Below are 19,920 nucleotides of genomic sequence, written 5' to 3' on the forward strand. Positions count from 1 at the left end.
CAAAAATAAACAAGACCTAGTCTGATGAACCTTCTCCTAGGATCAAAATCTTAGTCTGATGAATTTTTCTCCCAAGATAGAGACCTAGTCTGACGAACCTGCTCTTAGGATCAAAATCATAGTCTGATGAATCTTTCTCCTAAGATAACCAAAAAAAAAAGACCTAGTCTGATGAACCTTCTCCTAGGATCAAAATCTTAGTCTGATGAATTTTTCTCCTAAGATAGAGACCTAGTCTGACGAACCTTCTCCTAGGATCAAAATCTTAGTCTGATGAATCTTTCTCCTAAGATAACCAAAAAACAAAAAGACCTAGTCTGATGAACCTTCTCCTAGGATCAAAATCTTAGTCTGATGAATTTTTCTCCTAAGATAGAGACCTAGTCTGACGAACCTTCTCCTAGGATCAAAATCTTAGTCTGATGAATTTTTCTCCTAAGATAGAGACATAGTCTGACGAACCTTCTCCTAGGATCAAAATCTTAGTCTGATGAATCTTTCTCCTAAGATAACCAAAAAACAAAAAGACCTAGTCTGATGAACCTTCTCCTAGGATCAAAATCTTAGTCTGATGAATTTTTCTCCTAAGATAGAGACCTAGTCTGACGAACCTTCTCCTAGGATCAAAATCTTAGTCTGATGAATTTTTCTCCTAAGATAGAGACCTAGTCTGACGAACCTTCTCCTAGGATCAAAATCTTAGTCTGATGAATCTTTCTCCTAAGATAACCAAAAAACAAAAAGACCTAGTCTGATGAACCTTCTCCTAGGATCAAAATCTTAGTCTGATGAATTTTTCTCCTAAGATAGAGACCTAGTCTGACGAATCTTCTCCTAGGATCAAAATCTTAGTCTGATGAATTTTTCTCCTAAGATAGAGACCTAGTCTGACGAACCTTCTCCTAGGATCAAAATCTTAGTCTGATGAATCTTTCTCCTAAGATACCAAAAAAAACAAGACCTAGTCTGATGAACCTTCTCCTAGGATCAAAATCTTAGTCCGATGAATTTTTCTCCTAAGATAGAGACCTAGTCTGACGAACCTTCTCCTAGGATCAAAATCTTAGTCTGATGAATTTTTCTCCTAAGATAGAGACCTAGTCTGACGAACCTTCTCCTAGGAATCAAAATCTTAGTCTGATGAATCTTTCTCCTAAGATACCAAAAAAACAAGACCTAGTCTGATGAACCTTCTCCTAGGATCAAAATCTTAGTCTGATGAATTTTTCTCCTAAGATAGAGACCTAGTCTGACGAACCTTCTCCTAGGATCAAAATCTTAGTCTGATGAATCTTTCTCCTAAGATACCAAAAAAAAAATCCTAGTCTGACGAATTTTCTCCTAGGATAATTTGAAAAAAAAATGTTTGAATTAAAAAAGAAAAAGAAAAAAAAAGAGTCATTTTTAGTTTTCTTAAGATTATCAATGTTTAGTTTTCTTAAAACCAGGCGCCCACCTGTATAACGAGAGGAATACATTTCAGTCTTTTCATTTCAAGTGTTGAAGTTGGGAGCCCGCCCATAGAACAGAGGCATACATTTCAGTCTTCACATTTCATGCCAGGTGCCCACCTGTATAACGAGAGGAATACTTTTCAGTCTTTACATTTCATGTCAGGCGCCCACCTACATAACGAGAGGAATACATTTCAGTCTTTACATTTCATGTTTCAGGCGCCCACCTGTATAACAAGAGGAATACTTTTTAGTCTTATACTGCAGATTTTGGAAATCAGTAACCCCACCGGAAGGTAGAAGGTTACAACAGGAATCCCCAGCAGGAAACAATCCCCAACACCGGGAAGCAGAAGGCTACAACAAAAATCCCCAGCATTCAACCAAGTTATAAATAGCAGAAGCTCGCCTCAAGAATGCGAGTCAACAGGCTGAGATGGTCAACAAAAGCTGGTCACAAAAACAAAAACAAAAAACAAGAAAAGAAAAAAAAAAGAGAAAAAAACGAATCCAAAGCACGGAAGTGGAGAACAGATGTGGTCTGCTCAAGAACTAGCACCTACAACTAGCAAGTATCAAGGTTCAAATCCGAAGTCTGTATGAAGCACCATTCAAGACTCAAGATCAAGTTTCAGAAGACTTAAAGATAGGAATCCTTGTAACTAGTAGCTGATAGGCTTAGTTAGTCTTTTTCAGTTTTCATTTTTAATGTAATGACAGGACCGCAGACCGGAACCTCAACGGAACGACACCTCGATCGGCTCTTCACCTCGGTACAATCTACCATCTCTCATTTCCGAACTACACGTGGCCTGATTCCTGTATAACAAAGGATATGTAGGCAGCTCAGATACCAGCGCTCGGTCACATTCCCTTCCTTTCCTTAGTGTAGTCCGTCCAAGTAATGGTCGGGTCAAGAACATGTCTAGTCGTTCTTTGTCGGAAAACTCTTCGTGTTTCCAGTCAAAGAGGGCAGTTGTAGACACGTGATTTTTGACCCTCCCCGGGAATTTTCACATTTTTAGCGTAAATATTTAATTTAGGTCTAATATAGCTATTATAGTTATTTTAACTATTTTTACTTTATTTTCATCGCAAAAGAAAATTACCAAAAATATATATATAAATTTTAGTTTATGTATTTCTCATAAACTTGAAAAAATACAAAAAATAGTACCTTATTTTGTACTTTACATAATTTCAAAAATTACCAAAAAATATAGTTCTATTAATGTTTTGTAGTCATTTTAATTTTGAAAAAATACAAAAATATTACTTTATATAAAAACGAAAATTAAAAAAAAAAATAGTTTTATTAATATTTTGTAGCTATTTTAATCTTGAAAAAATATTTAAAAAGGATATAGTTTTGTTTTAAATATTAGGCTAATTTTTAGTAGCTATTTTGCTTACATAATCAGTTGAGCAACGTCGTGTTCCTATTTCTCGGGTCCGGGCAAAAGAATAATATTCGGGTTCAAACTACCCGTTTTTAGGCCTAATTTTCGGACCTAGCCCATAATAATCCGAGTCCACCACACAAGGAGGACAAGCGTGGGGAATACGGACGGAACACCGTACACGGGGAACCCCACCGCGCATGGGGGACACAAATCTTGGACCCCTACACACGTGGGGTCCATCTTCTTGGCATTGGCTACAAATGCACGGACAAGGCAAGGGTTGGAATGGACAGATTTTGAAAATATAGGAGCACTGTTCATCTTCCTCCTCCTTTCGAAAAACCAGAAAACCCTACGACTCCAAAACCCAAACCAGTCGCCCCCCCCCCCGACGCCGGAACCTACACCAAACACCATGACCAACAGCAACAACCCACCAGCCCGTCGACCTACTGCCGCTACCAGCTCCACGCCACCCGCGAACCTCTCCGTAACGTCCAGCCCTGTCGACCAAGCAGTCCACCAACCTCGACCCTACTGTCAATCCACTAGTCCGTCACCTTCGCATACGACCACCAGCCTCACATCCCAAAACCACTACCAAACAGACCCAACCACCCGTCAAGCAGCAGCTATTGCTGCTGCATCGTCCAAAACCACCGTCGCCCCAGCTCCCTCACCTTCCCCATCGCCTTCTTCCTCCGTGAAACCCATCACTACTGTCGCAACCAACTCCCCCATCGACTCCATCACCATCTTGTCCAAACGCCACCACCTAACATCCCGTCAAACAACCTACTCCTCACATCCAAACGACCCCTTCTGTTACATGTTCTCGCACCAACCTGCCGCGTCGAGAAAATCCAGCAGCAGCCAACATCTCGTGCGTTGACAGTTTTGGCCGAGCTTTCAGTTTCCATTGAGGTCGTCGTTGTTCGTCGAGGTCCGGCGTGTCGAGGTTGTTGTCCGAGGTTTCGTCGCAGGTCCAACGCATCGGACGTTAATCTCAAGTATGTCATCTCTGTCCGTGTCCTTCATATTTGCTGTTAGTAATATGTATATGTGATGTTTTGACATACCATCCTAGTTCATGCGGATAGTACGCGAATTGAGCGAGACATATATACATGATGTTTGCGAATGGCTATTTTTGTTAATTAACTCCGTATGGTATTGAAATTTGGCCGTGAACGTCTCTTCCTTTGTTTCGTTGCTTTAAGTAGTTATTTGACATTTTTGCGTCTTCATGTTTAGATTGTTGTTATCCAAATATTTGTCATAATAGGGGATTTGTACACATTCTGAAAGGTGTTAATTATTTTAGTTTGTCTTAATAGTTGTTTATACATGTGGTAGTAATGTTGAAATTATAGTGGCAATTTTAATTCCGCGAAAAAATACTCGTTTCATCAAATAAGTTCAATTTACAACCCATGACCTCGCAAAGTAGCCAAAATGTAGTTATTTTAGCCTTATCCTTTTTCTTTTGAAAAATAAATAAATAAAAATGAGACGAGCCTCGCCAAATAAAAGAGAAAAATTGTGGGGCCCTCATAGATATATATCATAATAAATACTTAGATTCCGGGACTTTAGCAAGTTTCACGGCCCTCACCCAAAATAATAAGACGCTAGTCGCTTTAGGCGCGCCTTTAATAATTTATTTTCCTTAACTCGGGTGCACATTTATGTGACCCAAATCCAAATCTCAGCAGAGTTGAAATGTGTCTCTAATCACGGGTACATTGATTGTGACGTGGTCTAAGACGCATTTCCATGACGTTGCAAATTTTTAAAAAAATAATGAATGAGACGAGCCTCGACAAACAAAAAATGCACAAGCTGCGGGGCCCTCTAAATGTATATATTAAATTACTTAGAATTCGGGACAGGCCATTTAGCGAATTTCACGGCCCTTCCCAAAACAACAATACGCTAGTTGCTCTAGGCGCGTATTTAATAATGTTATCTTCCTAAACTCGGTGCACATTTATGTGACCCAAACCCCAATCTCAACAGAGTTGAAATGTACCTCTAACCACGGGTACATTGATTGTGACGTGGTTCGAGGTATGTTTTCCATGATGTTGCAATTCTTGATAAAAATAACGGTAAATGATAAAAGCGGTAAAAAGATAAAATTGGCACATAAGTTCACATTTGTGTAAAATCAGATAATCAAGCCGAATATAACAGTTGTGCGACCGTGCTAGAACCACGGAACCCGGGAATGTTCAAGTTCTTTGTCTTAGCTTATCTTATTCTTCTTGAATTGTCTCGAATTACCTACGGAGTTTGAGGGGTTCACTAGATTTTTGATTCCTTCTCCATTTCTGAGAGCTGGGAAAGGTAAAGATTACTATATTCTTTCTTCCCTCTCTTCTTCCTCCCTGACTTCATACTCGTTCTAACCCAACAAAAAAGGGCAGAGTTCCATTTGGTGGGTGGGTCTAGGGCGAACGAAAGAGATGTGTAGCAGAGGGCAGGTGAGGCATTGTGTCGTCGAAGAGAAAGAAATTGGCTCTTCCATTTCTTAGTAGGAGTGCCCCTATGTTAGCAGGACATTTCGTCCAAGAACAAGGTTTGAGTTAGTGCACTAACTACCTTCTTTTTTCTCGCCTAATGGCTCTATCTCTGAGGTAACCCGGACTAGTAGCAACCGATTCTAGTAAATAAGATATTCTTAAATAGAATTGGTTCTTCTTTCTCTCTCCTTTCTTCTAGAGGAATTGAGTCCTTCATTTCGGTCTAACTTCCTTACTCTACCCCGGTCTCACTCCGACAGCGTACTATCCTAGACCTCTGTCTATCCCGACATTGATAGAAATTCATAGTTCTAGTACTTGCATTGCGGTCCGTCCATTAGTTCGATGATACTACAGCTACTACTGCAACTGCAAGAACAGCTACTGGAAAAAGATTCAACACTATAGTCTCGCCCACAACGAGGAAGTTTGAGATGAATGGGAAAAAGAGAGTCATGGAAATGATAACTAGGAGAGCGGCTGAGGCGATCAGAGAACGAATGGAAGATAAGAGCGTGGGATCAAAGAGAAAAAAATGGGATGAGGAAAGGCAAAGCTATTAATCTACCTCTGAGGTAGAGGTTAAATTTCACCTTCAAGATTTCGATTAATTGAATCTCCCGTCCCTGCTTCTACTAAAGCTAGCTCCCCCTTCATCGTTCTTTTTTATTTCTTAGCTGCGACTTCCTCTCTATACACAATTCTTTTTTTGTGGGTTGTGCTGTAATAAGAAAGATCTTGCTATGACCACACTTATTCTCTCAACGCTCTCTCTTTTTTTCGCTAGTTAACTATTTTGATTCTTTTAGTGTGGGCTAAGACTCTTTGCTTTTCTTAGAGGCATGCATTTGGACGTGATCAATTTTTGGCGCCGTTGCTAGGGAGCTAAAATTGGATTTAGCTATATATTTGGTTTTGTGTGTGAATTATCCTCTTTTCCTTTCGTGTAACTAATCTTTTTTGTGAAACAATTGTAGGTGCAACAATGGCTCTCAACAATGATCCACTCAGAAACATGCCTATGAGGGATGTGGACGTTGAGGACAACCAAGTTAAAGAGGTTCCTCTTGAACCTCAAGCAAATAGAAGAGGCCGACCGTGTCAAGACAACGTCCCAGTTCCACCCCCACCTCCACCAAGAGCGTATCCACACCAGGTGTTGCCGAATGAAGGGTATAAAAGTGTGATAGTCCCGCCCCGTATTAAGGTGAGCAACTTTCAAATCACGAATGTAATGCTCACATTGCTAGAGCAACGGAGATTCTTCAACGGGGCTCCAGGTCAAAATGCATACAAACACTTGAAGGGGTTTGTGTACTCTTGTTGGGGGAGTAAATATAAAAACGCCTCCGGGGATACTTTAAGGTTGAGGTTATTTCCTTTCTCTCTAGGGGGAAAGCCTTGGATTGGTTAAAAAAAATTGCCAAACCATTTCATCCATACATGGGATGAATTGGCGGAGAAATTTATTTCCACGTTCTTTTCTCCCAGGCATATGGATACTCTTAGAGACGAGATTCTAGCATTCAAACAAGAGCCCAATGAGTCGTTGAATGAAATATGAGAGAGGTACCGAACTATACTGAAAGAGTGCCCAAATAATGATATGACGGAGGCTATGATTCAACAAACTTTCTATCGGGGGATCAATACTACCAATCAATGCGTGGTCAACCAACTTGCCGGTGGATATTTCATAACAACGCCGTATGCGGAAGCTTGAGAGATTTAAGATGAAATGGCGGATACTGCATCGGCATGGAAAAGTAGAGCAAATGTTCCTCAAGGTGATCCAAACGTGATTCACATACATAAAGAATTACATGATCATGGTCAAGTCATCGCCGAGTTGACCACCACAGTGAATCAATTAGCTAAGTCTCAACTTCAACAAGTGCAAGGTTCTAGGAAATTCAATACAATGGAGGGAGTTAGTATGACGGTAAACAATAAAAGGAAAAAAAAGGTCCACAAATGCAAAATCATGTGGAGAATTATGTGCAAGAAGATAGTGTGTTTGATGAAGAAGAATCTTACAATGAACAAGAGGAGGAAGTGCAATATGTGAACCACTTCCAAGGGCAAAAAAACAACTCTCAAGGCCCGAATCAACAACAATGGAGACCTCAAGGTAATCAAGGGAATTGGAATTCTAACAACCAAGGTAATTGGAATGGTGGTAATAATCAAGGGAATTGGAATAGTAACAACAATCAAAGAAATTGGAGTGGTCAAAATAACCAAGGCAATTGGAGTGGCAACAACCAAGGATATTAGGGAGGCAACAACCAAGGGGGGTGGAACAATAACCAAGGCAATCAGGGGTCAGGCTTTCAAAAGCCCCCAATGTATCAACAACAGAGCAACCCGCCTCCCCCATGATCCAAGTTCTTCCAACAATGAAATGGGACAAATTGAGAATATGTTCAAACAAATGATGGAGAAGAATTCCAACTCCAATGCCCAACTAGCCTCACACAACACTTCAATTCGCAACTTGGAAGTTCAATTAGGGAAAATCTCTCAAGCTCTAAACACTTGTCCTAAGGGGGCACTATCAAGTTACACGATGGTGAACCCAAAGGGTAGATACAACACGGGACATGCCATGTCCGTTACTACAAGGAGTGGAAAAGGTCGGGATACACCCACCTCAGGTCAAAGGAAACTTATTGTTGATGAGCAAGTGGTACAAGAAGATGAGATCCCGAATAATGTGGTGCAAGCAAATAATGAAGTCCAGATTGATATTGATGACAATGTGGAGGAAGCTCAAGAGGAAGTGAACCCGTCTAGGGAGCACATTGTTGACATACCAGAACTGGTAGTGCAAAAGGCTAAGGCACCAACTCTAGGCCTCCTCCTCCATATCCCCAAAGGCTTTACAAGCAAAATGGCAAGAATCAATTCAAAAAGTTCATTGACATGATGAAGAGTCTATCTATTAATGTGCCATTGGTTGAGGCTTTGGAGCAAATGCCCGGTTATCCAAAGTTTATGAAGGATTTGGTGAGAAAGAAGCGGTCGATGAATTGTGAAACTATAAAGATGACTCATCAAGTGAGTGCAATTGTGCATTCAATGGCTCCTAAATTGGAAGATCCCGGCACTTTCACAATCCCTTGTACCATTGGAAGTGCCAAGTTTGCTAAAGCTCTTTGTGATCTTGGGGCAAGTATCAATTTGATGTCCTATTCAAATTTCAAGATTTTGGGAATTGGGCAACAAAGACCCACATCTATGAGATTACAAATGGCTGATCGTACCATGAAGAGACCGTTGGGAGTGATTGATGATGTATTGGTTCGTGTTGATAAATTCATTCTTCCGGCTGATTTTGTCGTTCTTGATTGTGAGGTTGACTATGAGGTGCCGATTATTCTTGGTAAACCTTTCTTTGCTACGAGGAAGGCTCTAGTTGATGTTGAAGCCGGAGAACTTACTTTCCGGGTTGGTGATGAAAAAGTGACTTTCAATGTGTGTAAGTGTATGAGGCAACCCAATAGCAATGAGGTGTGCTCTTTCGTGGACTTGGTGACCGATGTGATTGTGGATGAAACAAGTGTTGTGATGAATGTTGATGATATATTGGAGACCGTCTTGCTCAATTGTGATGATGAAGAAATGGAGGGTTACGTGGAATGTGTGAACTCTTTGCATGGAATGGGGTCGTACACTTACGAGCCCCGCAAATTGTCCTTGGATCTTAAAAATAGAACCACTCTCCAAATAAAGCCTTCAATTGAGGAGCCTCCCATCATGGAGTTAAAACCATTGCCTACACATCTTCGGTATGAATTTCTTGGCCCTTCTTCTACTTTACCGGTTATTCTTTCCTCTTGTTTGACTAATGTATAGGTAGAATCTACATTGGCGGTGCTACAAAAGAGGAAGAAGGCTACTGGATGTGTCACGACCCAAACCTATGGGCCGCAACGAGCACCTAGTGCCTTACTCAACCAAGTACCAACATAACATATCTTTTTTATTGTACTTTCATTGCAAATGGGCCAAACGAGCTGTCATGGGCTAACCAGAATAAACATAGAGGAATACTCAATATAAGACGACCCAACCTGATACAAAAACTTATACATGTGATATACGAGCCTATAAGGCCAACATGGTCATTTATAAACTCAAAACATAGGCCAGCAAGGCCATGCAATCATTCGTATACATGACATCTGTTTATAAGCCTCTAAGAGTACACACTTCAAAAAAAGGTCGAAACATGGCCCCCATACCAAATAATATGCGTCTATATCGTACTAACCAAACAAGCAACTCCGGAGCGAATGGAGCGCACCAACATCTTCCACTGAGTTGATAGATTACTTGGAGGACTCTCGACCTGTCAATAGGGACCTGTGGGCATAAAACGCAGCGTCCTCAGGCAAAAGGGACATCAATACGAATAATGTAACAAGTATGTAAGGCACATAAATAAGTACATAACAAACATCGAAGAGATATATAGTAAATGACTCAACCTGTAAGTCTGGATAACTCTGTAAATCATGAAATAATTATAGTATCATGCATATGTGTATGAATGTCATGTCATGCATAGGTACATGTTTCATAACATCATCAAGCCTCTGAGGGCATCCCGTCATACCATCTTGGTCACTATGGGTAAAATCATCAACATATACAGCTGATTAGGTGGTGGTGCGTATATAATGCCATAACCCTTCCCATATCTAATATACATACATACATACATACATACACACACACACACACACACACACACACACACACATATATATATATATATATATATATATATACGCGTATATAATGTCATCATGTCATGAGTCAATGTACATGTATAAATGCATGAAATGGATAGGAAATATGTTAATAAAATCTCTCGGTACATCATAAGACCATTATGCCTCGGATTAATACCATGAAATAGACTTTACCAACTTACGTATTTTTTAGACCCATGAAAATATGATTGAATAATATGACACATGTGAATCAAGAACATAAGCATTTCTAGTATTTCTATGAATAGAGTCATTTATGAAAGTTGTGCATTTGCTCGTTTCGTTCGTGTTGTATAGATCATACTAAAAAAAAGAAGGGATAGCCTTCACATACCTAGAGTGGGGAAAAATATGTATGATATTCTTGAAAAAGGTTGCATCGTACTCCTTTAGAACCGCAAAATTTTACGTTGCTAAGGTGTTAATAATTTTATTTGGAATTGTTAATGTCTGATGTTGAATGCTTATAGGAATTGTTGCAAGAAATTTTTGTTGAAAGCTTATAGGAATTGTTGCAAGAAATTTTTATTGAAAACTTATAAGAATTGTTAACGCCTGATGTAGTGTTTTTGTATTCAAAATTTTAGAAATGAAGTGTCTTTTAATTATCATACTAGGTTGCCACCTAATCAATAATGACTAAGAGTTATTTGTTTGATTTAGTGGCTTGCTGCCCCGTGGGGGTGGGGTGGGGATTTTAATCTTATCAATTAATTAATTAGGTTATATCCTGCTACCCGGTAATTAACCAATTACCGGCATAATAAAAAATTGTCTCAAATTACTTAAAATTCTACTTATTTTTAATACACTTTATATATCCTACTATCATAGTCATATGGTACCTTATATGGTACTAGTCCATAAATATTGGGTATTAGCACTCGGCCCGTTTTTTATCCTAATATGTCAAACTTGAACAAAAATTCATTTTCTTTGACTTTCTTCCCCTCTCATCTTACGAATTTACTCATCACTTGTTTGAAATAGCATAATTCTTATAATCTCAAAATAATCCCATTTCCAAAATTACGTCGATTAACTTACGACGAAACTTTAACATACAAAAATGCGGGATGTAACATAATTCCCCCCTTTGGAACATTAGTCCTCGAATGTTGACTGATGCACTTATCATTCCCATAACTCATAGCTCTTACGAATACTTTAGTGCTCCTCTTGCCATCTAGGCAACTGTTCGGTGAATAGGTCCAAAGGCTAGGGCATTCCTCCCTTTAGTCCTCTTCCTCATACCACGACTTGTGGTTGGAATCTTTCCAATCTCGTAACTGTTGCTACCTTCTATCATGTAGCCTGTACGACTTTGACCTTGTAAGTACGCCTATGCGACTCTTCTCCCCTTTTTCCTCTAGCTTTTAGCCAATCTCTAGGCCTCACTTCGCAACCATATACAAAGCTTGATGAAATGTCCCTTTGGGCATTTGTAGGTATACTAAAGTTCTTTTCTCTGTATTTTGTTGTCTTATTTCATAGAATCGGTTCTAACCGCGTGATTTTACTATATCTAGGTAGGTCATACTATACTATAACTCTTACTTCGATTTATCGTTGCTGAGGTCTGCTATCAAATTCCAACTTACTCTTATTGCTTATCCCATATGTATAAATCTAAGTCCTTTAATGCTTCATCATTATTGTTCATTTTAAGAATGGCGACCTGATTTTATATCATACTTAGTGGCTTTTGTCCATCCATTGTTGATTTTCCTTAATATTGATGTATAATATACCACTGATAAATTGAAACATCTCACGTAATACCTTACCATTAGGTCTTACGTTGCATTGAGGAATATCTGAAGTGATTTCCATAATCGTATTTCATAGTATCTTAATGCGATTCACCTTATAGGGGGTATTCTAATCTCGTGCTGTTCGCGAAATCTGTTCTCTTCTTTTTTTTCAAATCATTATTCAAACAAAGGCCCAAACGGCATCCTTTATCTGTCACAATTACACCTTCATTTTATTACCAGGTCAGCATTCCATTTCTTCTAAATGCTACTAGTCTTAGACCCCTTTGATCTTATTTAGGCTATACTGAGCTTTATATAATTTATAGAACCCATCAGCCCTCTCTCATTTTCGTGGGCTTAATCCCGAGGGCTTATCCATTCTTGTCACCTTCTCACTCACCCTTTCTTATCCTTACTCCTGTCTTCCTACAACCTTGTCGCTCTACCATACGTTAGCTTGTGACCCATACATATTCATTTATACTACTCGCGGCCTTCCTTCAACTTTCTTGCACCATAGATTTCCTTATGTTATTCTGGAACATCAAGCGAGATACCACATCATCTCTAGCTCTTCTTTATTCTCTTACATAGACCTCTTAGTACATAGAAACCATAGGTTGGAATATATGCCACTGACGACGCTGCTATCATTCCTGGATACTGAATCCCAATGCTTCTAATCTTTTACCTAAAGTATGGACCACTCACATCCTTCTACACTTGTGTATTTCGTACGTTGTTCACCTTTACCTTACTTATTTTAAAATATCACCTCACATTCTTCTATCTCTTTCATAACCTCCCTCCCAAATAGGTATAAATCACATCCACCATTTGAAGCTCTATTATAATACTTGCACCTCTGGTGCCTATACAATCTAGTGGGAGCTCCATACTGAATTCTTATGAGGCTGGTATTTTCCTATCTAGCTTTACCGTAGAGCCGTTATAGAATATGGTTGTTGTACTATCTCCCTTGCACCTCTGATATTAAGAGTGATTCTGATATGTTCTCAATCATGATTCCTATAACTTCTAGGCCCAATAATCGGCTTCTTGTTTTACTTCGTTAATGTAACTCTTTAGTTTCATGCTTCTTCTGATCGGCCTTTATATAGGCTTAAGTTATCTCCCAATCTGCGGGTTATGGTATTAGTTATTCTGATTAGCCTTTCAAGGGCGCTAAGGAATATTCATGATATAATCCTTTAACAATTCAATCATTCATCTATGACTTGGGTTTAATTCTTTCTTTTAACGTATATAAGAATTTTCTACGGCTGTATATGCTGCATGTATAAAACTCCAAATTCTTAAGTGCGTTCATAATGTAACTAACCCTGGATCATTAATCGAATAATTCTTTTTGTTCCATCTCAGCTTTTTTCAAACATAAGCAATTACTTTTCCTGGTCCTTCTGCCCCATTTTTGCGTGCATACTTAGATTATCTTAGTGCCCACGCATATTGAAATTCCATACAACTCATATGACCTTGAATATCATTGCTGATTTTACTTCTCGTTCATTAGCCACGGTAGGTGCCATTTTCTTATGGAGTGTATACAATGTTTTATATGACCATTTCTTCTTCAAATTACTATACTTAGGTTGGAGCCTTCTGCCTTATTTCCTCAACTAGTCTTCCATTGTAGTACTTAGGGAGGGCCACCTGATTCTTGCAATACTGCGAGCTTATTACTTTGTTTACCCGACGAAATTTTGATTTCTTTCCTCGATTATAATTATTCGTAGTTACTTACCGCCACACCCTTGTGATTGTAGGATTGCTTCTGAACTTGATATTTTTACTGTCTTCCTAGTTGCATTCTCTTTTATTTCTGTAATACTCATACGGTACCTTTTTAACTCCCCAATATAAATATATCTCAAGTATTATAATGTCATAGCTGCGAGGCTGAATTCCCCATGTTGGGGTTCACTCTGTTTATCTTGCACGATCTATTTATTTGTCTGTATCCTCTTTTCTAATCATAACTAGGCTCTTCCTGAATCAACTACTAACCATTCATTGGCCTATTCTCGTATCAATATTCAGTGTACTCTTTTTTGGGTTATTTCCTTTGTCTTATCTTACCTCTCATGTTGGTTCCTTATTTATCAATAACATCTCTGGCAGGAACCCTTACTTATTTTCCTTGACGTTGTGTTTGCATAAAGTTCTAGAATCATAGCATATCTATAGGATTTGAATAAGTGCAATCTCACCCCTTTCTTATTTTTATCGCATTCTTCCTTTATCATTCAATAATTACTGGATCCACTTAATTCTGACTTAATGCCACACCATTCCATATTCCCCCTTTAGGGGAGTACTAAGAGTTGGAGCTACGATGACCTGCCTATAAATGTTTTTCCTCTTCATCTTTGGCATTCTTTTACATCATCAATGACTTTTACTCGCCTTGCGGTAACCCTTCTGTACCAAGGATAACAAAATTCCTTACTGGCGATGGTGACACTTAGTGTAATTGGCATATACAGTCCCTTAAGCTTAACTTTGCTCACATTGCTTGCTTTAGAGAAGCGTATTGCTGAATGAACTTTCTCTGAATTACTCATGAATACTCTTCTGTTGTCTATTCTATTATTGCCGGAACACAATCTGAAATTCTTATGATATCAACCATTATCAAATCACTTAGTCCCTAATTCATGTTTAATTTATCTTGTTCACCAATCCATATTGATTTCTATTACTCCGGGGTCTATCTTTTCCTTCTGTTAATCACGTTTGAGTTGCGAACGTATTTCTCGAAATGAGGATGTGACTGTATAGCCTATACTCTTTTGTTGTCTTAAGGCCTATCACCTCTCGTATTTTCCTTCACTTGACTAAAGACTCTGTAATACTGTCATCTTTTTGACCTACCATTATCATCCATGTATCACATCTTACTCTTAATACTTTATTAGCTCTCTTCTTACTTCTTACTTCTTACTAACATTTCTGTCTATCAATTTATTCTAAAACCTCAACAAGATATTATTTTGCTTTTAGCTCCCCTTTGCTCCATCCACTGGCTCTTTGGGTTGCATAGCATTATCTCTCTACTAGGGACGGGAGCCATACTAAGATAATATTTATCCCTTCCAGGCTTCCAGTGCCCATCTTTGTAGTACTCATATCTAGCTATAGTATTTTAGGGTGCATCATCTTGGTGTTTCACAAGGAGATCTATTAACATATTTGCACTATCCTTCGGAAATGTCAACTAAAGCAAACAATCCATTCACCATTCTAGGTTACTCTATCCCCAGCCGGATCCTACTATCCTGTCATTCTCTTATGCTACTTCTGCTAACTTCCAAAGGATATAAATAAGATCGGTGTGGCCATTTGTACGTACCTCTGTTACAACTGAAGGTAACTCAAAATGCTTATATCTCCCTTCCTGAATGGTAAATAATGAAATATTTATTAACTAGGTACTTCATACCCTTCTTCACCTTGCTTCTTTTACTTGCTGAAACTTGTGTCTACCTTCCGATTTTGTTATTCCTTTTTACTGTAAGAGTGGATAAGTATTCTTGCCTTAAAACTCTTTATCAAGAACCTTACACCTTTAGTACACGCATGGTCTGCTGAAGACCTCACATTTACTCATCATAAGCATGATGCAAAATCGAGTTCCTCTGACTCAATACTTCCACAGTTATATATCTTACCAACCGTCTTTCTGAATATAAGCATCGTTGTATTACGAATAAGATAGAGTTTAGGAAATTGATTTCTTACAACTCAGCTCTACCACACGATCTAGAGTAAGAAGAAAGAGTGAAGTCCTACATGCCTTACAGCCTTCTGTTTCTAAGTGTGGTGCATGACATACCCATAAACAAGACTCTACTAGACATGGCTTGTAGACCCCTAGGACAGAAATGCTCTTATACCACTTTTGTCACGACCTAAACCTATAGGCCGCAACGGGCACCTGGTACCTTACTCAATCGAGTACCAACATAACATATCTTTCTTATTGTACTTTCGTTGGCAAATGGGCCAAACGGGCTTTCATAGGTTGACCAGAATAAACATAGAGGAATACTCAATATAGGATGACCCAACCTGATATAAAAACTTATACATGTGATATACAGGCCTATAAGGCCAACATGATCATTTGTAAATACAAAACATAGGGCGGCAAGGCCATGCAAGCGTTTTTATACATGACATCTGTCTACAAGACTCTAAGAGTACACAACTTAACATAAAGGTCAGGACAGGGCCCCGCCATACCAAACAATATGCGTCTATATCGTACTGACCAAACAAGCTACTCTGGAGCGAATGGAGTACACCAACATCTTCCGCTGAGCTGATAGCCTACTTGGAGGACTCTTGACCTATCTATCCAGACCTGCGGCCATAAAACACAGCGTCACCAAACAAAAGGGATACTAGTACGAATAATCTATCGAGTATGTAAGACACATAAATAAGTGCATAACAGATATGGAAGAAATATAGAGTAAATGACTCAACCTGTAAGTCTGGATAACTCTGTAAATCATAAAATAATTATAGTGTCATACATATGCATATGAATGTCATGTCGTGCATAGGTACATGTTTCATAACATCATCAGGCCTATGAGGGCATCCCATCATATTATCTCGTCCACTGTGGGCAAAATCATCAACGTATACTAGTTGATCAGGTGGTGGTGCGCATATAATACCATAACCTATATATATATATATATATATATATATATATATATATACGCGTATATAATGCCATTTGGTCATGGTCAATGTACATGTATATATGCATGAAATGCATATGAAATATGTTAATAAAGTCTCTCGGTACGTCATAAGACCATTATGCCTCTGATTAATACCATGAAATAAACTTTACCAACTTACGTATTTTGAGACCCATGAATTGATGATAGAATAATATGACACATGGAGAATCAAGAACATAAGCATCTCTAGTATTTATATGAATTGAGTCATTTACGGAAGTTGTGCATTAGCTCGTTTTGTTCGTGTCGCATAGATCATGCCAAAAAGAAAGAAGGGATAACCTTAACATACCTGGAGTAGGGAAAAATCCATATGATATTCTTGGAAAAGGTTGCATCATACTCCTTTAGAACCGCAAAATTTTACGTTGCTAAGGTGCTAATAATTTTTATTGGATTTGTTAATGTCTGATGTTGAAAGCTTATAGGAATTGTTGCAAGAATTTTTTTTTGAAAGCTTATAGGAATTGTCAACGTCTGATGTAGTGTTTTTGTATTCAAAATTTCAGAAATGAATTATCTTTTAATTATTATACTAGGTTGTCACCTAATCAACAATGACTAAGTGTCATTTGTTTGGTTTACTGTCTTGCTGCCACGTGGAGTGTAGGGTGGAGATTTTAATTTTATCAATTAATTAATTAGGTAATATCCTGCTACCCGATAATTAATCAATTACCCGCATAATTAAGAATTGTCTCAAATTACTTAAATTCTATTTATTTTTAATATACTTTATACATCCTGCTATCATGGTCATATGGTACCTTGTATGGTACTAGTCCATCAATATCGGGTAATATCGCTCGGCCCGTATTTTATCCAAATATATCAAACTTGGACGAAATTCATTTTCTTTGTTGCTTCCCCTCTCATCTTTATGAATTTACTCATCACTTGTTTGAAATAGCATAATGCTTATAATCTCAAAATAATCCCATTTTTGAACTTACGTCGATTGACTTACGATGAAACTTTAACATATGAAAATGCGGGATGTAACAGGATGGACATTGGCGGACATTCGGGAGATAAGCCTCGCATTTTGCAAGCACAAAATTAACTTGGAGGAAGATGTCAAACCATCTATTAAACATCAAAGGAGACTCAATGGTGCCATGCAAGAGGTTTTCAAATAGGAGATCATCAAGTGGTTGGATCCCGGAGTTGTTTACCCCATTTCCGATAGTTCGTGGACTTCTCCGGTTCAATGTGTCCCAAAGAAAGGGCGCATGATGGTGGTCACCAATGATAAGAATGAGTTGATGCCTACAAGAACGGTGATCGGGTGGAGTATGTATATGGACTATCGAAAGCTCAACAAAGTTACAAGGAATGATCATTTTACACTTTCCTTCCTAGATCAAATTCTTGATAGATTGGCCGCCCATGCTTTCTATTGTTTCCTTGATGGGTATTCCGGCTACAATCAAATTCTTATTGCTCCGGAGGATCAAGAGAAAACTACTTTCACACGTCCTTATGGTACTTTTTCTTTCTCACGGATTCCATTTGGGTTGTGCAATGCACCGGTGACTTTCAAAGGTGTATGATGGCTATCTTCACGGACATGGTGGAGGATTTCCTTGAAGTCTTCATGGATGACTTTTGGGTGGTCGGGAATTCTTTTGATGATTCTCTAGAAAACTTGGATAAAGTATTGGCAAGATGTGAAGAAGCAAACTTGGTGCTTAATCGGAAGAAATGTCATTTCATGGTTGAGGAAGGTATTGTCCTTTACCACAAGATCTCAAAGAATGGCATTGAAGTTGACAAGGCAAAGATTGAGGTGATTTCTAAACTTCCACCTCCAACTTCAATGAAAGGTGTGCGGAGTTTTTTCGGCCACACGAGATTTTACCGGCGTTTTATCAAGGATTTCTCTAAAGTGGTAGATCCATTGGGCAAACTTTTGGAGAAATATGCTAAATTTTATTCCAATGATGATTGCATGAGAGCCTTTGAATTTCTAAAGCTCAAGTTGACTACTACTCCCATCATCACCGCTCCAAATTGGAGTATTCCCTTTGAGCTCATGTGCTATGCAAGTGATGTAGCGATAGGGGTTGTACTGGGGCAATACATCAACAAGATTTTTCATACGGTCTATTATTCAAGTAAGACCATGAATAGTGCCTAAGTCAACTACACCGTTACGGAGAAAGAGCTATTTGCCATTGTGTCTGCTATGGAAAAGTTCCGCCTGTACTTGATGGGTGCAAAAGTAATTGTCCATATGGATCATTCCGCGCTTCACTATCTTATGAGCAAGAAATATTCCAAAGCTCGGTTGATGAGATGGGTACTTTTGTTGCAAGAGTTTGATATAGACATCCAAAATCAAAAAGGCCGTGAAAACCAAGTGGCAGACCACTTGTCTCATTTGGAGAAGGATGAGGAGGCTGCATGATGGCTTTGAAATCAATGACTCCTTCCCTGATGAGCAACTCTTGGCTATTTTAATAAAAGAGGTGCCTCGGTTCGCCGATCTAGCAAATTATCTTGTGAGTTGTATCATTCCAGTTGGGTTCTCTTCAAAACAAAAGAAAGAAGCTCAAACGAGATTGTCAAGACTATTATTAGGATAACCATACCTTTTTTGGATTTGTACGGATGGAGTGATTAGAAGATGTGTACTGAAAGAGGAACAAGTTGAAATTCTTGGGGCTTGTCGTTCTTCGCCATATAGTGGTCACCATGGTGGAGCAAGAACGACAGCCAAACTGTTAAGTTGCGGTTTCTATTGGCCCACTCTTTACAAGGATACATGTGATCTCGTCAAGCGTTGTGATGAATGTCAAAGGGATGGTGGAATCTCAAAGAAAAATGAAATGCCTCTCACCACCATTTTAGAGATTGATATTTTCGATATGTGGGGTATTGACTTCATGGGTCCTTTTATGAGTTCTTGTGGAAACACCTACATCTTGGCGCGGTTGATTTTGTGTCCAAATGGGTTGAGGTCGTTGCTTTACCCAACAAGGAAGGGGGAAGTGTGGTGGCGTTTTTGAAGAAGAATACTTTTACAAGATTTGGTACTCCAAAGGCTATTATAAGTGATGCGGGATCACATTTTTGCAACAAAGCTTCGATACCTTCTCACCAAGTATGGTGTCACTCATTAAGTCATGACCCCCTATCATCCTCAAGCAAGTGATCAAGTGGAAGCATCCAACCGGGAGATAAAGAGTATTTTGTCCACAACAGTGAATGCTAACC

General features: G+C 38.8%; 1 protein-coding gene across 1 annotated transcript; it reads left to right on the forward strand.

Annotated features, from left to right (window-relative positions):
• The first annotated feature begins 8,307 nt into the window (after positions 1-8,307).
• LOC138878328 (uncharacterized) lies at positions 8,308-9,240 on the forward strand. The gene has a single exon (XM_070157995.1). It carries the CDS (start codon positions 8,308-8,310, stop codon positions 9,238-9,240), a length of 933 nt encoding a protein of 310 aa, XP_070014096.1.
• Positions 9,241-19,920: the final 10,680 nt, after the last annotated feature.

Source organism: Nicotiana sylvestris, chromosome 9 (assembly GCF_000393655.2).
Source record: "Nicotiana sylvestris chromosome 9, ASM39365v2, whole genome shotgun sequence".
In the NCBI taxonomy this organism is placed as follows: domain Eukaryota; kingdom Viridiplantae; phylum Streptophyta; class Magnoliopsida; order Solanales; family Solanaceae; genus Nicotiana; species Nicotiana sylvestris.

Bases quoted from the DNA above. Each gene is read 5' to 3' on its own strand.
- LOC138878328 (XM_070157995.1), top strand. From the start codon at position 8,308: ATGATGAAGAGTCTATCTATTAATGTGCCATTGGTTGAGGCTTTGGAG.